General features: G+C 48.9%; 2 protein-coding genes across 2 annotated transcripts in view; both read right to left on the bottom strand.

Moving 5' to 3' along the window:
• Positions 1-10,561, bottom strand: part of Dnai2 (dynein axonemal intermediate chain 2) — a 54,368-nt gene extending 43,807 nt beyond the window's left edge. The window contains exons 1-2 of the mRNA XM_041636174.1: positions 10,539-10,561; positions 9,930-10,008 (exon numbers count right to left, since the gene is read on the bottom strand). The gene's annotated coding sequence lies outside the window, so the exon portion shown is untranslated. The remainder of the gene's footprint in view (positions 1-9,929; positions 10,009-10,538) is intronic.
• The window catches only part of Ttyh2 (tweety family member 2), a 49,909-nt gene that overhangs the window by 2,587 nt on the left and 27,114 nt on the right, over positions 1-20,208 (bottom strand). Inside the window, exons 5-13 of the mRNA XM_041636175.1 lie at positions 19,056-19,151; positions 18,557-18,629; positions 13,805-13,874; positions 13,502-13,557; positions 12,728-12,820; positions 12,446-12,538; positions 11,701-11,843; positions 10,732-10,917; positions 9,930-10,008 (exon numbers count right to left, since the gene is read on the bottom strand). Coding sequence (XP_041492109.1) covers positions 9,930-10,008; positions 10,732-10,917; positions 11,701-11,843; positions 12,446-12,538; positions 12,728-12,820; positions 13,502-13,557; positions 13,805-13,874; positions 18,557-18,629; positions 19,056-19,151 — 889 coding nt within the window. The remainder of the gene's footprint in view (positions 1-9,929; positions 10,009-10,731; positions 10,918-11,700; positions 11,844-12,445; positions 12,539-12,727; positions 12,821-13,501; positions 13,558-13,804; positions 13,875-18,556; positions 18,630-19,055; positions 19,152-20,208) is intronic.

The following is a 20,208-nucleotide window of genomic DNA, read 5'->3' on the forward strand; positions in this document are numbered from 1 at the left end:
TGCATAGTGGGTGTGTAGTTGCTATCTGCCCTTCTTTTCCCCTTGAGACAAGGTCTTTCATTAACCTAAAGCCTGCCCAGTAGGTGAGGTTGGCTGGCCAGTGAGCCCCAGGGATTCACCCATCTCTACTCTCCAGTGTTGAGATTACAGTAGAGACTCCACACCTAGCTCTCTTTTATGTAGGTATACATTTTTATATTTTTATGCTTTTTATAATTCTGGAGGCTCTAATTCAGGTTCTCACAAGGCATGCACTTTCCTGCCCAAACCGTCATCCAGTCCCGGTCTATACATTTTACCTTACCTGGGACTTGGCGGAGGTCTTCTAACCTCTCCTGGCCTCTATTTCCCCACTTGAAAAAAATGGACCTAAAATAATACAACAAGACCCCTGCTACAAGGGTCTTCAAATATCTAGGGGGCTTTAACATCCCCACACTCGGCCCACACCCACCAAGATTTGTTTTTCCCTGTATTAGGTAGGGTACAGAAAATAGAAAACCAAACTGTCAATAGCAGTTTTAAAGCGTGCTGCTCTGGGAATTCCAGAATTGAAGAAGCTGGGGCACGTGTGCAAACCCAGCAGACACTGTGGGAACACCAGAGACCTTGACAAGGGACCGAGAGGCAGCATTTCCGCTCCTTCTGTGAAAATGTTTAGACTGATTTTATCTGTAGGAGTGCTTTGCATTTGCGCGTGCATTTGCTCCACATGTGTACCTGGCCTGCAAAAGTCAGAAGAGGGCATTGAACCCCTGCAACTCGAGGAACAGGTGCTGTGAGCCTCCATGTGGGTTCTGAGAACTGAACCTGTTAAAGAGGAGGCAGTGATATTTGCTGCTGATCCACCTCTCTGGCCCTGGGACTCTGCCTCCATCTATCCATCCTTCCTTCCTTCCCTCCCTCCCTCCTTTCTTCCTTCTTGGTGATTTTTTTTTTTTTTTTTTTTTTTTTTTTTTTTTATTTTAATTTATTTATTTATTAAGAATTTCTGCCTCGTCCCCACAACCGCTTCCCGTTTCCCTCCCCCTCCCCCGATCAAGTCCCCCCCCCCCCTCATCTGCTCGAAGAGCAATCAGGGTTCCCTGACCTGTGGGAAGCCCAAGGACTGTCCACCTCTATCCAGGTCTCCTAAGGTGAGCATTCAAACTGCCTAGGCTCCCACAAAGCCAGTACGTGCAGTAGGATCAAAAACCCACTGCAATTGTTCTTGAGTTCTCAGTATTCCTCATTGTCCGCTATATTCAGCTAGTCTGGATTTATCCCATGCTTTTTCAGACCTAGGCCAGCTGGCCTTGGTGAGATCCCAATAGAACATCCCCATTGTCTTAGTGTGTGGGTGCACCCCTCGTGGTCCTGAGTTCCTTGCTCGTGCTCCGTCTCCTTCTGCTCCTGATTTGGACCTTGAGATTTCTGTCCGGTGCTCCCGTGTGGGTCTCTGTCTCTGTCTCCTTTCATCGCCTGATGAAGGTTAATATTCCTGAGGATGCCTATGTGTTTGTCTTTGGATTCACCTTATTTAGCTTCTCTAGGAACATGAATTATAGGCTCAATGTCCTTTATTTATGGCTAGAAACCAAATATGAGTGAGTACATCCCATGTTCCTCTTTTTGGGTCTGGCTTACCTCACTCAGGATAGTGTTTTCTATTTCCATCCATTTGTATGCAAAATTCAAGAAGTCCTTGTTTTTTACTGCTGAGTAATACTCTAATATGTATATATTCCATACTTTCTTCATCCATTCTTCCGTTGAAGGGCATCTAGGTTGTTTCCAGGTTCTGGCTATTACAAACAATGCTGCCATGAACATAGTTGAGCATATACTTTTGTTGTATGATAGGGCCTCTCTTGGGTATATTCCCAAGAGTGGTATTGCTGGATCCAGGGGTAGGTTGATCCCGAATTTCCTGAGAAACCGAAACACTGCTTTCCAGAGTGGTTGCACAAGTTTGCATTCCCACCAGCAATGGGTGAGTGTACCCCTTTCTCCACAACCTCTCCAGCAAAGGCTATCATTGGTGTTTTTGATTTTAGCCATTCTGACAGGTGTAAGGTGGTATCTTAAAGTTGTCTTGATTTGCATTTCCCTGATCGCTAAGGAAGTTGAGCATGACCTTAAGTGTCTTTTGGCCATTTGAAGTTCTTCTGTTGAGAATTCTCTGTTCAGATCAGTGCCCCATTTTATAATTGGGTTGATTAGCCTTTTACGGTCTAGTTTCTTGAGTTCTTTATATATTTTGGAGATCAAACCTTTGTCAGTTGCAGGGTTGGTGAAGATCTTCTCCCAGTCAGTGGGTTGTCTTTTTGTCTTAGTGACAGTGTCCTTTGCTTTACAGAAGCTTCTCAGCCTCAGGAAGTCCCATTTATTCAATGATGCCCTTAGTGTCTGTGCTGCTGGGGTTATACATAGGAAGTGGTCTCCTGTGCCCATGTGCTGTAGAGTACTTCCCACTTTCTCTTCTATCAGGTTCAGTGTGTTCGGACTGATATTGAGGTCTTTAATCCATTTGGATTTGAGTTTTGTGCATGGTGATAGATATGGATCTATTTTCATTCTTCTACAGATTGACATCCAGTTTTGCCAGCACCATTTGTTGAAGATGCTCTCTTTTTTCCATTGTATACTTTTAGCTCCTTTATCGAAGATCAGGTGTTCATAGGTTTGTGGGTTAATGTCAGGGTCTTCTATTCGATTCCATTGGTCGACTTCTCTGTTTTTATGCCAATACCAAGCTGTTTTCAATACTGTAGCTCTGTAATAGAGTTTGAAGTCAGGGATGGTAATGCCTCCAGACAATCCTTTATTGTATAAGATTGTTTTGGCTATCCTGGGTTTTTTGTTTTTCCATATAAAGTTGATTATTGTCTTCTCCAGATCTGTGAAGAATTTTGATGGGATTTTGATGGGGATTGCATTGAATCTATAGATTGCTTTTGGTAGAATTGCCATTTTTACTATGTTGGTCCTCCCAATCCAAGAGCAAGGGAGGTCTTTCCATTTTCTGGTGTCTTCTTCAATTTCTTTCTTCAAAGACTTATAGTTCTTGTCAAGTAGATCTTTCACTTCCTTGGTCAGGGTTACCCCAAGGTATTTTATGCTATTTGTGGCTATCGTGAAAGGTGATGCTTCTCTGATTTCCCTCTCTGCTTCCTTATCCTTGGTGTATAGGAAGGCAACTGATTTTTTGGAGTTGATCTTGTATCCTGCCACGTTACTAAAGCTGTTTATCAGCTGTAGGAGTTCTTTGGTAGAATTTTTGGGGTCGCTTATGTACACTATCATATCATCTGCAAATAACGAAAGCTTAACTTCTTCCTTTCCAATACGAATCCCCTTGATTTCCTTATGTTGTCTTATTGCTATTGCTAGAATTTCAAGCACTATATTGAAGAGGTATGGCGAGAGTGGACATCCTTGTCGTGTTCCTGATTTTAGTGGGATGGCTTTGAGTTTTTCTCCGTTCAATTTAATGTTAGCTGTTGGCTTGCTGTAAATAGCTTTTATTATATTTAGGTAGGACCCTTGTATCCCTATTCTCTCCAAGACCTTTATCATAAAGGGGTGTTGAATTTTGTCGAATGCTTTTTCCGCATCTAGTGAAATGATCATATGGTTTTTTTCTTTCAGTTTATTTATATGGTGGATTACATTGATAGATTTGCGTATGTTGAACCAGCCCTGCATCTCTGGGATGAAGCCTACTTGATCATAATGGATAATTTTTCTTATGTGTTCTTGGATTCGGTTTGCCATTATTTTATTGAAGATTTTTGCGTCGATGTTCATGAGTGAGATCGGTCTGTAATTCTCTTTCTTGGTTGGGTCTTTTTGTGGTTTTGGTATCAGGGTAACTGTAGCTTCATAAAAGGAATTTGGCAATGACTCTTCTGATTCTATATTGTGAAATACCTTAAGGAGTATAGGTATTAATTCTTCTTGGAAGTTCTGGTAGAATTCTGCATTGAAACCATCTGGTCCTGGGCTTTTTTTCGAAGGGAGATTTTTGATAACCATTTCTAATTCTTCGCGAGAAACCGGTCTATTTAGATCATTCACCTGGTCTTGGTTTAGCTTTGGTATATGATACTTATTTAAAAAAATGTCCATTTCTTTTGTATTTTCCAGTTTTGTGGCATACAGGCTTTTGTAGTAAGATCTAATGATTCTCTGAATTTCCTCTGTGTCTGTGGTTATGTCCCCCTTTTCATTTCTGATCTTATTTATTTGCGTGTTCTCTCTCTGTCGTTTAATTAGTTTGGATAGGGGTTTGTCGATCTTGTTGATTTTCTCCAAGAACCAGCTTTTTGTTTCATTGATTCTTTGGACTGTTTTCTGTGTTTCTATTTTGTTGATTTCAGCCCTCAGTTTTATTATTTCCAGTCTTCTACTTCTCCTGGGCGCGTCTGCTTCTTTTTTTTCTAGAGCTTTCAGGTGTGTTTTTAAGTCCCCAATGTATGCATTCTCCGTTTTCTTTAAGTGGGCACTTAGTGCTATGAACTTTCCTCTTAGCACTGCTTTCATTGTGTCCCATAGGTTTGAGTATGTTGTCCCTTTATTTTCATTAAATTCAAGGAAGACTTTAATTTCTTTCTTGATTTCTTCCTTGACCCAGGCGTGGTTCAGTAGTTGACTGTTCAGTTTCCATGAGTTTGTCGGTTTTTTGGGGGCAGCGTGGTTGTTGCCTTCTAACTTTAATCCGTGATGATCTGATAAGACACAGGTGGACACTGAGATTTTTTTGTATCTGTGGAGGTTTCCTTTGTTTCCGAGTATGTGGTCAATTTTTGAGAAGGTTCCATGAGCTGCAGAGAAGAAGGTATATTCTTTCCTATTTGGGTGGAATGTTCTATAGATGTCTGTTAAGTCCATTTGCTTCATTACCTCCAATAATTCTCTTAATTCTCTATTAGGTTTCTGTCTGATTGACCTGTCCCTTGGAGAGAGAGGTGTGTTGAAGTCTCCTACTACTAGTGTGTGTGGTTTGATGTCTGCCTTGAGTTCTAGTAATATTTCTTTTACATAAGTAGGTGCTTTTATATTGGGGGCGTATATATTCAGGATTGAGACGTCCTCCTGATGAATTGTTCCTGTTATGAGTATAAAGTGACCGTCTCGGTCTCTTCTGATTGATTTTAGTTTGAAGTCAGTTTTGTTAGAAATTAGTATGGCCACACCTGCTTTTTTCTTAGGACCATTTGCTTGAAACACCTTTTCCCAACCCTTTACTCTGAGTAGGTGCCTGTCTTTGTGGTTGAGATGTGTTTCTTGCAAACAGCAGAATGTTGGATCCTGTTTTCGTATCCAATCTTTTAGCCTGTGCCTTTTTATAGGTGAATTGAGCCCATTAATATTAAGTGATATTAATGACCAGTGGTTGTTTACTCCGGTTATTCTTATTGCTTTTGGTAGTAGAGATTGTGTGTCTCCTTTCTTTGAGATGTGCTCGTGAAGGGCCATTAGATGCCTGGGTTATTGTAGGCAGTGTTGGCAGTGGTGGATTCCTTGGGTTGCGATTTTCCTTCTATTACTTTCTGTAGGGCTGGATTTGTGGCTACGTATTGTTTAAATTTGTTCTTATCCTGGAATGTCTTGTTTTCTCCGTTGATAGTGAACGATAGCTTGGCTGGGTATAGTAGTTTGGGTTTGCATCCATGGTCTCTTAGCTTCTGCAGAACCTCTATCCAGGACCTTCTGGCTTTCATAGTTTCCATCGAGAAGTCAGGTGTAAGTCTGATCGGTTTACCTTTATAAGTTACTTGCCCTTTTTCTTTTGCAGCTCTTAATATTCTTTCTTTAACCTGTATATTTTGTGTTTTGATTATTATATGGCGAGGAGATGTTTTTCTTTGATCCAGTCTGTTTGGTGTTCTGTATGCTTCTTGAATATTTAAATGAATATCTTTCTTTAAGTTGGGAAAGTTTTCTTCCATAATTTTGTTGAAAATATTTTCTGAGCCTTTGAGCTGTGACTCTTCTCCTTCTTCTATTCCTATTATTCTTAGGTTTGGTTTTTTTATTGTGTCCCATAGTTCCTGAATGTTTTGTGTTGAGAATTTGTTGGCTTTGCTGTTTTCTTTGATCTGTTCGTTTATTTTCTCTATGGTGTCCTCAGCATCTGAGAGTCTTTCTTCTAGCTCTTGGATTCTATTGATTATGCTTGTTTCTGTAGACTCAGCTCGTTGGCCTAGATTTTCCATATCCAGCTGGTCCTCAGTTTGTATTTTCTTCTTTGCCTTCATTTCAGTTTTCAATTCTTGAACTGTTTCCATTACCTGTTTGATGGTTTTTTCTTGGTTTCCCAGGGTATCATGTACGTATTTACTCATTTCTTCAAACTTTTTGTTGTACTTCTCATCCATTTCTATAAGGGCATTTTTTACATGTTGTTTAAGGGACTCTATTATCTTCATAAAGTCGATTTTTTCCACTTCTTCTGTGTTAGGTTGTTCAAATACTTCTGTTGTAAGATCATTGGGTTCAGATGTTTTCATGTTGTTTTTCGGATTATTGGGTGAGTTCTTGCCTTGGCGCCTGCCCATCTCCTCCTATTGATCCTATCCAATGGATCCTTTAGAAACCGGATCAGGTTTCCCTGCTGGCCAAGGGCTCCGCTTACAAAATGCCCTCACTCTCTTTTGTGTTTCCTGCTGCAGGCCAAGAACCCTCTCACCCCTCCGAAGGATCTTCAGGACAGGACCAGGCTCCCCTTGTGCCAGTGACCTGGCCAACCAAAGGCCTACCTCTTTGATTCAATTGTAGTAGGGCGATCTGCTCTCCTTATTGCAGCCTGTCCCAGCTGCTTGGGTCTGGCCACCGCTCAGCCGCGTCTGGCGCCGCCGCCGTGCTGCCGCCGCCGCTGCGCCGCGTCTGGCGCCGCCGCCGCTGCGCCTCCGTGCGTCTGGCGCCGCCGCCGCTGCGCCTCCGTGCGTCTGGCGCCGCCGCCGCTGCGCCTCCGTGCGTCTGGCGCCGCCGCCGCTGCGCCTCCGTGCTGGTGATTTTTTTTTTGAGACAGGCTTTTAGGTTTCTCTGTGTAACAGTCCTGGCTGTTCCAGAATCTGCTTTGTGGACCAAGCTGGCCTCCAACTCAGAGATCTGCCTACCTCTGCCTCCCGAGTGCTGGGTGGGACTGAAGGTGCATGCCGCCACCACCCAGCCAGACATGTTACATTTCTTGACAAGCTCATGACTGCTGCTGGTCTGCTGACCCCAGGGACCTTTCTGAGGTCTAGGTCCCACACAACAGCAAGCATGCCACTTGGGGTAGGATGAGGAGTAGAAAGGACATGGAGCGCTTCTTCAGGTGGCCCAGGGCATCTCCATGAGGTGATCTTGTCTCTCAGACACACCTACAATATCTAATGATGCTCCAATTGTCACAGCAAGATTGAGGGTGGGATACTACGGACATCTAGCAAGCAGAAGCCAGATAAGCATCCCACAGCGCACAGGCCACCTTCAACACACAGGGCCATCCTGTCCATTAGAACACTGGGACCGCTGAGCAAGGCAGCCTGAGAGTGCTGGCTCTCCACTTTGGCTCCCAGGCCTCCAGCATCAGCTTTGCCTGGGTCCCAGCCCAGATTCCACAAGCCCACAGATTCCAGTGCACACACAAGCATGAGACCCACCCCCTGAAAGCAATAGTCCCCAAACTTGCCTGTTAAATTTGTTAGACTTCAAATCTCCCAGGCCACTTCCCTGGGAGGGTCTGTTTCAGCGAGTCTGAGGAGAACCCCCGTGCTGCTATTTGTTGTGAAATGTTAAAGATGTGTTGCATTCTTTTATGCTATGTTTGTTCGACTCCGTGAAGCTGTGCTATTTTGCCTGCCTAAAACACCTGATTGATCTAATATGGGCTAAACAGCCAATAGATGGACAGGAAAGAGGAACAGACGGGGCTGGCAGGCAGAGAGACTAAATAGAGAAGAGAGAGGAAAGGAGGATCAAGGAATGAGAGGAGGAGGAGAGAGGACTCCAGGGGTCAGCCACCCAGCTATACAGCCAGCCACGGGGTAAGAAGTAAAGAAACGTATATAGAACAGAGAACGATAAAAGGCCAGAGGCAAAGCCAGGTGGTGGTGGCGCACGCTCTTAACCCCAGCACTTGGAGGCAGAGGCAGGCGGATCTCTGTGAGTTCGAGGCCAGCCTGGTCTACAGAGTTCCAGGACAGCCTGAGCTACACAGAGAAATACTGTCTCGAAAAATCAAAAACCAAAAAACCAAAACAAAACACAAACACAAACTCTACAACTATTATTGTAAGAAAATGACAAGGGGTCACTGCTTTGGACCAGGAATCGAACCTGAGTCCTGCACTGGGCCAGACTGAAAATCAAGATGGAGTCACTCACGCTAAAGTGCCACATGACTGAGAACAGCCAGGATTCCTCGAAATGGGTCAGTTTCAAGCGGGGCGATCATGAGGTTCCCTCTGCTTTAATCCTTACCCAGCAGTAAGGACTACAATGATCTCTTTTACAAGACAGAACTTTGAAAAGACCAATCAGAATTTTGTTCCTTGTTTCTGCTCTCCTTGGTCCTTTGCTATCCGTAAAGCCCATCTCTTGGGGCTAAGGGTATAGCCTGGTGGTAGACAGAGGATGTGTGAAGTCCCGAGTTCTAGTTCTCAGCACCAATACCACCCCGTTCAGGGCTTACAAGAATACCGCTGTTTTATGGGATGGGAGAGCTTAGAGCTGAAGATAAAGACAGTGAAGATCTTGAACCCAGGAATCTTCACAGTCGCCCTGAGTTATTTTTGCTGGGGTCTAGGAAAGGGTCTGGAAACACAAGAGAGATTCTGTGGAGACAGAACTAAGGGGAAGACACTTTCCAGGCTGAGTCGTTGGTGGCCTTGCTTCCTCTCACTCACCCACTCCGGTGACTCTGGAGGGAGGTGGAGGCACAGGCAGAACCCTCTCCACCTCACAGCTTGGGCTGAGAGTTCAGAGACGGCACATGGGGTGGAGGGCAGCCAGTTGTGCTGTGTTTCCTGAGATGTGTTCCACATCCTCATCCTGCTGGTTTCCATGGACAACAGCATCAGTACCCATCTCTCCAGATATCCCCAGCAGGGACAGAGGGTGGGACTCTTCCTCTGAGGCTGGCTGAGATGGGACAGCTGGTAATCACCTTTGCCAAGGCAATGAGGGCTGTTCCGTCCTCCAGCCTTGCAAATAAGGTCAGCTGTTGTTTACCTTGGTTGAGGACGTGGCGAGTGGCCTGATTGTCTCAAACAGAAGGTAACCTAGAAATCCCTTTTATTTACAATCGCAGTATAGCGATTAATTCCTTTTTCCCGCAGTAGATTTTCCCAAATCATGTTTGGCTTAGATTAATAATAAAGACAGCCTGTGTCACTGGGGCCTGACAGCTGGAGGGAGAAAGAACCGTCTAGAAAGCTGACTAGCAGAAGGCAGGATGGGATTTTAAAGGTGCAGTCTCTAAGTCACTACTACATAAACCACGGGAGGCGCAAGCCTGTGAAGCCCGCACTTGGGGGTAGGGGCCGGAGCATCAGAAGTTCAAGGACAGCCTTGGCTATACAGTGAGCTATGAGTTAAGGGGCCCCCTGACTATGGCATGTATGAGAAATTTGCTTTTCCCTCTGAGTGAAAACAATGACCAGACAAGCATGTTACTCTAACTACAGGGTGGATTTATGATGGGCCAGTGGGACAAATGCTCTTTGCTGGTCCTCTTGATTGAGGACCGAGGCCATTTATCTTGAGGACAGCTGTGCAGGGTGAGATTGTTTTGTGTCTTTATGTCCCGTGGCACGTGAGGCAGCCTGCTTTGATACTTATTTGACAGCAAAGCTGTTGCCTTCTTTTCTATCTCTGTGGGGATCACGCACTGTGTTGACAGGTTTTATCTTTGATTATGTCCCTGATAGGGACTTTGCCACCATGGAAGGAATACTTACTGTGGGTGGAGGGGAACCTCTCCCGATGAGTGGCACGTTCTCGTATCGTGGGTTCCCACCAAAGAGGATGGCCTGGTTCCTGTGGGCCGAGAGGAGAGATCAGGTGTGTGTGCATGAACTTGTGCTCATGGAAGCCGAGGGTGGTGGTGGTGGCAGGTGGAGGTGGGTATGATGGAGGGATTGTGGGAAGGGCAATAAAGGGAAAAGAGCTGGGGGGGGGGGTGGCAGCTCACACCAGTAATCCCGGCACATGGGAAGGTTGAAGACAGTTTAGGCTACAGCGTGAGACTGCCTCAAAAATTTAAAATAAATAAATAAATAAATAAAATAGAAAGGAAAGAACGCTCTAGGGCAGTGGTCCTCAACCTTTCTGCTGTTGACACTTTTATATGGTTTCTCATGCTATGGTGACTCCCAACTGTAAAATTATTTCATTGCTACTCCATAACTCTAATTTTGCTATTGTTATGAATCGTAATGTAAATATCTGATACTCCACACGTTGAGAACCACTGCTCCAAGGGGACCAGGGAAGAGACCACCAATGAAGGACGGATGCCAGGAGCACTATGGCGTGGAGAAATTTAGCTTCTCAGGCCTGGGACTGACCTGAGGGCTTGTGGCAAAAGTCCACATCTTGACATCTGTAGCGTGCTTTTCTCCAGCATACATGGCTGTGGAGGGGTCTCCTATCAGGCAACCCGTGACCTCTGATGTGTGACCTCCCGCAAGTGTTTTTGGGGACCACTCTGTCTATAAACCCAACCTCACTCCGGGGCTGGGAGGGCTCTACTGTGCGTACATGTACTCGGAGACAGGGGCATTGGAGATGGTCTGGGTAGGAGGCTGAAGGCTGCACTGGCTGCCAAGGCCGCTGCTGTAGCTGCAGAAACTGTGTAGCTGCCCCCTCACTGGGTTGTGGGCTGCGATGCGCCGAGCTTGGGGGTTGAAAGGGTCATCGTCATCAATGTCGTCATAGTCTCTGTCCCTAGAACAAGATGTAGAAGTTGGTCAGCCATGAGGGATGAGGCTCAAGGTCCTATTATGCACCCCAATCTCTCTTCCTAAGATACTCGGGCCGTATACATCTTCTCTAGCAACTACAAAAGCATGGCCCTCAGGGGTACGACTTACTCCACCTGACTCCAGTTCCATGTCCACCTCTTCCAGGTAGTGTACCATACTGGCTGCAGACACGGCGGTGGGGAGGTGACCCACTCACCCTATCTTATCCATCCCTAAGGTCCTGAAATCTCGTTTTTGTCTCTCTCCATAAGGAGCCTACAGGTTCTATCTTTTTTTTTTTTTTTTTTTTTTTTTGGTTTTTTTCAAGACAGGGTTTCTCTGTGGCTTTGGAGCCTGTCCTGGAACTAGCTCTGTAGACCAGGCTGGCCTCGAACTCACAGAGATCCGCCTGCCTCTGCCTCCCGAGTGCTGGGATTAAAGGCGTGTGCCACCACCGCCCAGCTACAGGTTCTATCTTAACAATAACATCTTTGACCCTCCCTGCTATTTTCTGGGGCCTCCCTCTCATCACGTCACCTTGCAAAGTCTTGCCTAGGAAGCAGAGCAAGGGATACAGGGCAGTATCAGGAGGGTTGTCACCATCTTTGGCCCAGTTACTTTTGCGGGGATCTATTTTAATCCTTAGAGAAATCCATCCAGCCCGCCACACCCTCTGCTGCCCTCCTCTGTCTCAGGTACTAGCTCATCGGTGTCCCCTACATAGAAAGCCTCCATGCTGCAGGGGGCCACCTTTCTGGTACCCTACCTGTTGATGAAGTATTTCCAGGCTCGAGGTCCTGCACAGGTCAGGGTAGAGAAAGCCAGGGCAGCCAGGATGGAGAAGAGACCAAGGAACAGAAGGCCTTCAATGCCATCATAGCAGATACCAGTGAGGGCATCCAGGTAGTCCTAAGGAAACAGGGACATGCCATTGCAGAGGGATGGGTGGCAAAGCCTAGATTCTGAGCCCTTCCCTGGAAGCCCCTCTCCTTCCTGCCTTCACCTACCATCTTCTGGTTGCTCTCCACCCAAAGCACAGTTCACTGCTTTTTAGGGTCCCCACTCTAGAGCCACTTGAGGGACTCCTTGGGACAGACTGCTCTACAGGAATTTGCTGACCTCCCACTGTGTGCTGGACACTGGAGGCTGACTTCCAACTAGACAGATGAGCAGGTGACTAGTTGTAGAATTGGAAACAGGTTACATCCATAACCATTGCCGGAAGTCTAGGCAATGGTTAACTATACATTCATCATTTAGGTTAGGGAGTTCTAATATTCGAAAACTAACCTGCCCAACCTTCCTAGTTAATATCCTAAGTTCCTTTCTTTGTGCTCCCCTGCAGCCGTCAGAGAGAATCAAAAAGCTCCTTCCCACTATCTGGCTTCAGCCTCATTCCTGGGCCTGAAGGGAGGCCAGGAAGTCCTTTTCCTAGGTCTTTGCTGGCTTCTCTCTAGGAGAATGTGTCCTGCCGGTGTCTCCCACACCCTCCACGGTCAGTCACCTAGTACCTTGTGCAGCCCTCGGCAATCCAACATGGCAGTCAGCTGGTGCAGGCTGGTCTCAGAGGAGTTTAGCAGACTCTGGATGCCAAGAAGGTCTTTCTGCAGTAGGAGGAGGGAAGGGCTGAGCCACAGGGAGTGAGGGACGCACAGCTGGCAGAATGCCCTCCCCTACACAACCTGGCCAGGGTACAGGTAGGAGTGTGGCAGAGGAAAGGGCGGATGGGAGTGGGGGTTCAGCGAGGACTCCCCTCCTGCCGACACAGTCGCTATGTGTGGCAGTTCCCTTACCTTTGCTGTAGGGAAGAGGGGTACAGCAAACTGCAGCAGGCCTGCGACCTGGATCTGCATGGTGGTCAGTGAGCGCTGGAAGGCGGTCAGCGACTGGGTGGAGAGACCACAGCCTCCCGTGAGAATCCGTTCGCCCAGAAGTCCCACAGCTACAAGGAGGCGTTTCCTCCTGTAGCCACACCACCATCAGGCAAATATACAGGAGGAACAGGCTGTGCCCATTGTAAAGGGCTCTTGGACTCTGGATTCAGGGGACAGGCTTAAGAAGCTGGATTCCATTGGTTTTGGAACACTGGACTTTAAGTCATAGAAGGAAACTGTTCCCCAGCATGCAGATTTTGAGCCATTCGGCCAACCCAATCACTATGGTAGGATTATGCTCCTCCCCACATAAGGCGTCTTTCCTCACATCCCTCTCGCTTTTTATGAGTCCCACTGTCCTCTTGCTTCAAGCTACTCAACTGTGGTCCTCAGACTACATGGAGCTTGCCATGGAGCTTGTGAGAAAAACAGAACCTTGGGCTCTATCCCCACCGACACAGCACCAGCAGAATGACCAGCTCTCCAGGGAGGAGCACACTGGGAGCATAGGAGAAAGGTATCGAATGCAGTGACCAAGAGCAAAGCCCCCTTCAGAGAACGGCTAAGAGACGGACCACAGGGAAGAGATGCCCAGCTGTCCACCATCGTGGTACACGGCAGGGTTCAGGATCCAGAGAGAGGAAGGTGATAAGGGGGTGTGGGAAGGATGAGGGTGCACTTGGGGAGCTGTACCTGCTGGAAGGGGCTGCTTAGGCTCTGACTGCAATGCAGGTAGTAGCGGGTCACCTCTGCAAAGCAACAGCATCCGCGTCAGGAAGCCCACAGGACACCGGACCCTCTGCCTGCTCAGTGGTCCAGCCCCACTCCCTTCTTCCCTCCAGCTCCCAAAGAAGGCAGTTATCCAAGAAATGGTCTAGAAAAACCTAAGTCTGGGTAGGGAGACGCTTGGTGACTGCAGGAAGAGGTAGCTGGGTCCCATAGGCTTAGCCTGAGCTAATGAACGGCTCTAGGGACAGAGGCCCCAGAATACACTACCTGAACTGATCTGGCTCTGTGTGTTGTTCAAGATGTAGACGTCAGGAGCCACACAGAAGTCACTGGTGCCCTGGAGACAGGAGTGGGGAGAGGAAGGTCAGACCCTCAGGCACTGGGAGGAGCGAGCCTGACTCCCGCTACCCTGGTCACAAGATCTCTAACCCAGCCCGGGGCAGAACAGACGCTGGGAGTCTGATTATCAGGTTTGAGTCTTGCCTCTCCTTTCTGCCTGTCACTTTGGGCAAGTTACTTACTTTTTGTGTCTGAGTAGTCTCGCCTGTTGTGGAGACCTGATGACTCTATTCACCTCCCGTAGGACTATTAACCCAGGGGCAGCTGCAGGTGTGAGTTGGGGGGGAGGGGAGGGAGGGAGGGTTCCTTTCCCTCTCAGGCTTATTTGCTCTTCTCAACAAGCTCTGGACACTCTGGTGATCAACACCTGGAAGGTCCCCAACTTACAAAACGAAACAAAATCTAACGGTGTAGCTGTCTTGGAGTTCACTCTGTAGACCAGGCTGGCCTCAAACTCAGAGATCTGCTTGCCCTCTGCTTTTTTTTTTTTTTTTTTTTTTTGGTTTTTCGAGAACTAGCTCTGTAGACCAGGCTGGTTTCGAACTCACAGAGATCCGCCTGCCTCTGCCTCCCGAGTGCTGGGATTAAAGGTGTGCGCCACCACCGCCCGGCGCCCTCTGCTTTCTGAAGTGCTGGGATTAAAGATGTGTGTCACTATGCCTAGCTCTGACTTGCCATCTGACGGGTGAGGCCAGGAAAAAGTTTATCGTGGGGCCTTTGGGGACAGGTTTCCATTGCTGAGACCAGGGGCAGGGAGTCAGAGGAATAGAACTGGAGTTGGAGCGTTGGGCTGGCTAAGGGACCACTAGGGTCAGGGTGACTGCATGAAAGAGGAGTTGCGAGAGGATGCCATGTTCTGAGCCTAGAACTGACTTGGGGTGCAATGGGGAACTGGAGAAAAGGGGCGCTCCACCTCTCAGAGCAGCAGGGGCAAACTCTGGTTTCTGTGCCCCGTACTAAGGGGCTACCCACTTCTCTGGTGCATGATCCCCGAGCTTGGAAATCCTGCAGGTGGTCCTGCAACACGAGGAGTATACTCTGTCTAAATGCAGCATCACCCCTTACCCACTGAATCAATACTTGGCTTTTGAGCTCTTTCTAGATGCGGGCATGGCTTTAGGACTGAGGTCTGGTACCTGTCAGGGGTGTATGTTTATGTCTTGGTACTGAGTGTAGAAAATGTGGGGGGGGGCATTGGGGAGCAATAGGCTCCTCTAGATTCAAAACTTCTCCAGAGTACCCTGACCTTCATTCATCTCTTCCCCAACACAGACACGACCACCCTCCCCCCAACGTATGCGATCGCCCACATGCACTCAGGATCGCAGAGGATGGTTTTACACACAAACCACCAACATACATAATAAATCAGCGAGCCTATTATTATCAGAGCCGCAGCACCAGCAGGCCCGGCGGTGCACCCTCACCCCTTGGCTGGATTAGCAGAGATGGGGAGCCGGGTTGGGGTTGCTGTAGAGAATAATGGTAAATGGAGTCACACCTCAAGAAGCCTAGGGTCCAAAGATGGGGAACTAGGAACCCCTTTATGAGGCTTCACCTATGCTGAGACTTCGCTTCCTCTCTGCTTAAGCCAGGCCTGAGCTTTAGCCCGCATCTCCTGGGAAAGTGGGTTAAGATAGTGTGGGGTACATGGCTTACTGTGAGAATCCAGATCTACCAGTGAAGGTGATATAGACACGTGTGTGCACAGGCATACATGTGTATGCATGTATGTGTTCATACAGTATTCCTTCAATAGCCAATAGGATTGAAAGGCGTGGGTGACTAGGGTGTCGGGAAGAGGGTCACTTAGTGAGTGCAAGTAGGACGGGTAGGAGGAGTTGCCAGAGGCTAGCCCAGGTGAGCTAGGCCAGGTGATGGCTGAGCCTGCAGGAAGCTCCTGAGTGTCTGAAGGAGTCATGCCTGTGACCCTCAGAACTGTGGAAACTGTCTTAGAAGCCGAGATGGCTACCGCATGTCGAGTAATCCCTGCGTGCCGTCTGAGGCACCGACACTACTCTTCTCCCCATTTTACACAGGAGAGCACTGTGGCGTGGAGACTTTCCAGGGGTCCTGGGCTGGGAAGGGATGAAGGGATGACGAGGCTAAGACTAGGGGCTCTAGAAGCAATGCTACTGCCTCCGACCTAGGAGGTGGGCCTGCTGCCCCTCAGGCCTGCGTGCTCTGGGAGTGTTCTGTCTGTTACCGTTGCTGCGGTCAAAGCAGCTGTGGAGACTCCTCCTGCTCTCTTCCTTCTTGGCATTGCCTCTCCTCTGCCCAAAGAGCCCCCGGCACCTAAAAGCTTGTCTGTGGCTCTTACTGACTACATAGGGGTGGTCAGGAAGGCCAGCAGTGAGGGCCTAGGACCACGGGTCTGGAGGCTCTGAGCTTGGGTCCCCAGTTCTCAGCCTTCCCCCAACTCAGCGTGTCCTGGAATTCTTAGTGTCCACACTCTATCCTATGGATGCCCTGCCTGGTTGGCAGGTTGGGGGAAGGGCAACAGTGTGAATCTGGCCCCACTGCCCTCAAAAGAGGCCTCAGAGGGCAGGGCGACAGTAGAGGAACACAAAACTCTGCACAATGACCCCTTGACAGCTGGTGGCCTCCCCCCACACACCCGCAGCTCCTCCTTACCCCTTTTCCTATTAAAATGCCACAGCAGCCTCGGCTCTGTCAAAGACCCATTCAGAACCCTCGCACCCGCCTCTCCCGCACAAGGGCCTGACTAAAGGAATTAGGGAAATGGCATGGCTCCCAGCTCCCTGGCATTCCATGGCACCCGGCTGCAGATAAAACGACCAGTGGGTTCCTTGAACGGCGAGATGCCTGATGGGAGAAGCCCCTGTGGGAAGGGTGCCAGCTTCCAAGGGGCAGCTCACGGTGGCAAGCTGGATGCCATCGCTTCATCAAAAGGCAGAGGCTGCCAGAAGCAGGACCCAGTCCCGTAGGCTCAGCACGGAAAGCTTCCCTGTGCCTGCACTTGTCTCTGGAGCAGAGGCAGCCAGCCAGGCAGCTGTGCCCATCACTCTGGGCAGCGGAGCCCCTCCCCACAGTGTTTACAACCTCCCAGCTCCCAAGGCCGCTAGGATGCTTTGAACACAGCCTGGGCTCCAGCACTGTCTTTTCGGCACCAGGCCTTGGTGTGTGGTCGCCGCACAGAAAGGGGAGACAAGAGATGCCCACGTCTTGTTTTTGTTGGCTTTGAGACAGGACCTCATGTAACACGAACTAGTCTTACACTTACAAAACCCTGCCTTTAACCCCCTCGAGTGCTGAGATAACAAATGGACACCATCATGGCCAGTGGACCCAGTGCTGAGGATCGAACACAGCATGATCTGTGTCAGTAAGCTTACTAACTGGGCATTCTCAGCCCTCCCTCTCCCCTTTTACAGTAGTAGAGCTCAAACCTACAGCTTCTTAATAGGACAGAGTTCTGCCACTGAGCTATGTTTCCAGTCCCATCCCCCAACCTTAGATTTATTGTGTGTGTGTGTGTTTGTGTGTGTGTGTGTGTGTGTGTGTGTGTGTGTGTGTATGTATGTATGTACCACATGTGTGTCTGGTGTCCTGCTCAGAAGTCAGAAGAAGGCATTTAATAGTCTGGAACTGGAGTTATGGATGGCTGCAAGACACCACATGGGTGCTAGGAATGAAACTTGGGTCCCCTGCAAAGAGTAGCAGGTGCTTTTAGGAGTTGAGCTGTCTCTCTAGCCCCACAGCCTCCTGGCCCCTTTACAAGATGGGTCTTACTTAGCAAACTTAAATTCATTCTGTTGCTCACAGGCCTTTAATTTGCAGTCCTGCCTCGGTCTCCGGGGCATCTGGAGCCATAGACTTGTGTCACCAGAGCTGGCTCCTTAGCACTTCTACACAGGCCTCTATCAAAAGTGGCAGAGCCAGGTGGCACCAGGGGCCATTTATCTCATGGATATGACAGACCAGTGCCCAAGACCAGTGCTCTCAGCCACCCCTAGGGACACCTGGCAAGGTGTGATGTGGGTAAGGAAGAGCAGGGGCAGACCACAGGGTTGGCTTACAGCCCTCAGAGCAGAGCGGTTCCTTGAAATCGCCTAGTGAAGTGTCTTCTTCAGCATGTGTGCAGTTGTATGTGCATGCATGTTCACACAGACATGCAGCAACATACACACACATAGAGCGAGCAAGCACCTATAACTAGTGATTCATACCACATTATGATGATCTGCCTACATAGGAAATCCTTCACTTTTCCATAACATTTGAGGCATCACATACAGAAGCACACACGTGTATTTCAGAGCACATGTGAATGTAAGGGCAAAAGACTGCAGGGACAGAAGGTAGGAGATGCCACCTTCTTCGTACCCGGTGTCTGGCGGCAGGTAAAGGAACCCACCCAGCTTCCACCAGTTTAGCTTTTCACACTCGCACAAAAGCTACCCAGCCACCCACGCGTTCTCTACATGCCCAAACAAGCAGGGTGTCTTGTCTTGGCTCTGTCCCTGAAGCCCTGTAACTTTGGACAAACCCCTTCCTGTCTCTTAGCCAGGACCAAAGTGAGCCAAGTCTCTTTAGTTCAAGACTCTGGGATGGTAGGTAAGGGACTGAGTCCAAAGGTAGCCTGCAAGGGTCTTTGAATAGGACAGGACAGACAGACTGTCTTGGTCAGACCAGCCACCCACAATCTCCTCTACTTACCACTGCAGCAGCCATATCAGCAGCCAGAGAAGCCCAGCTGAGGATCAGGGTCAGCACCCCACAGCACAGCATGCTAGGAGAGAGGCAGACACTCTGGGATCTCAGCGGGGTGGACAGGGGGGAGTCTGCTGTCATCCTACCTGGATTCAGCATCCTCCCTCCCAGGCAGAGCCCTGCCTGGCCATGCATTGCCCTCCCACCCCACCCCATCTCCGTCATGCATCGACTCCCCCCACCCATCCCATCTCTGCTAACAGGTAGGAGAGGGCTGTGGATCCCAGTGGACCCCAGGGTTGAAGAGACCCAGCTGTGACCTTACAGAGACAGCTGGAGTGTGGAGCATGTGACACACGAGGAGCCCCTGCCTGCAAGGGAGCTGGTGCTGAGGAGGGTCATCCTGGCTGCTACCTCTCTCAGGACCTGCCTAGGCCCTCTTCTCCCTCTATAAGGGGCCTCCCGCCCAACTCTTTGCTTCAGGACCATAAACAGGGCTACTCACGAGGCTAGGAGACACTTGGAGCGCCTGGCTAGTCCCAGGCAGGTGACGAGGCAGATGACCAGGTCCAGAATGAAAAGAAGGAGGTAGGAGAGCCACCTAGGTGAAGGCAAAGAGAAGGTGAGGATCAATATAACAGAACCCCCCCCCATACACACACACACACACACACACACACACACACACACACACACCTGCTGCTGTTGGGAGGCCAGAACAGCAGCCAGGACCAGCGAGAGCACAGTCCAGAGGCTGTGGGCCTGAGGGGCTTGAAGCTGCATCCCAAATTCTCCTACCCCTTGCCTTAACCATCCAATGGAATACCTAGACCAGTACTGGGCACTAGAACTTTCCATCATGGTGGAAACAGTCTATATCTATACTGTCCACTCTATTCACCACTATTCACAGATGCCTGCTGGGAACCCAAGAACCTGAGGTGTGAATTATGCAAGCGAGAAAATGAAGCTAAAGGTGGTGGCAGACACCTGGAATCCAGCTCTGGGGAGTTCCAGGCTAGCCTGGGTTATAGAGCAAACTCAGCTTACAAAGCTATCACAAGATTTGAATGTCTCAGTTTACTTAATATTACTGTTTATTTATTTGAGACAGGGTTTCTCTGTATAACAGTCCTGGATGTCCTGGAACTAGTTCTGTAGACCAGGCTGGTCTCGAGCTCACAGAGATCCACCTGCCTCTGCCTCCCGAGTGCTGGATTTAAAGGCGTGCGCCGCCACTACCACCCAACAATATTACTATTTTCTCTGAGGCTGGGGAGCAGGTCCAGGGCCTCATAGATGCTAACAAGAGTTCTGCCATTGAGCTACACCCCAGCCGCCCAGCCAAATTTTAATTCTGACACACACGGTTGGAAGCGTTCATAGTGGACTGCACGGCTCTGTCTGCAGTTCCCTTCCTGCAATCGATCAGGCAGCTCCTGGATGCTCCGCTTTGTCTCTAGAACCTTCAGAGAGCAGATCTGGTAAGGCCTGACACTGCAGTCACAGATCAGGGAGAGCCTCTGAGAGGCCCCCTTCTTTGAGGGATGCCTGCCTGTCTTGCCCAAGGCCTCCCATCTTACACGTGGAGCCTGCATGGGATACACAGTGCAGTATAGTGATTCTTCTGCCTTCGCGGGCCAAGTGCTGGAATTACA

The sequence above is a fragment of the Microtus oregoni genome, unplaced genomic scaffold, assembly GCF_018167655.1.
Source record: "Microtus oregoni isolate MIOR12 unplaced genomic scaffold, Mior012 000048F_ref0000485, whole genome shotgun sequence".
NCBI classification, from domain to species: Eukaryota; Metazoa; Chordata; class Mammalia; order Rodentia; family Cricetidae; genus Microtus; species Microtus oregoni.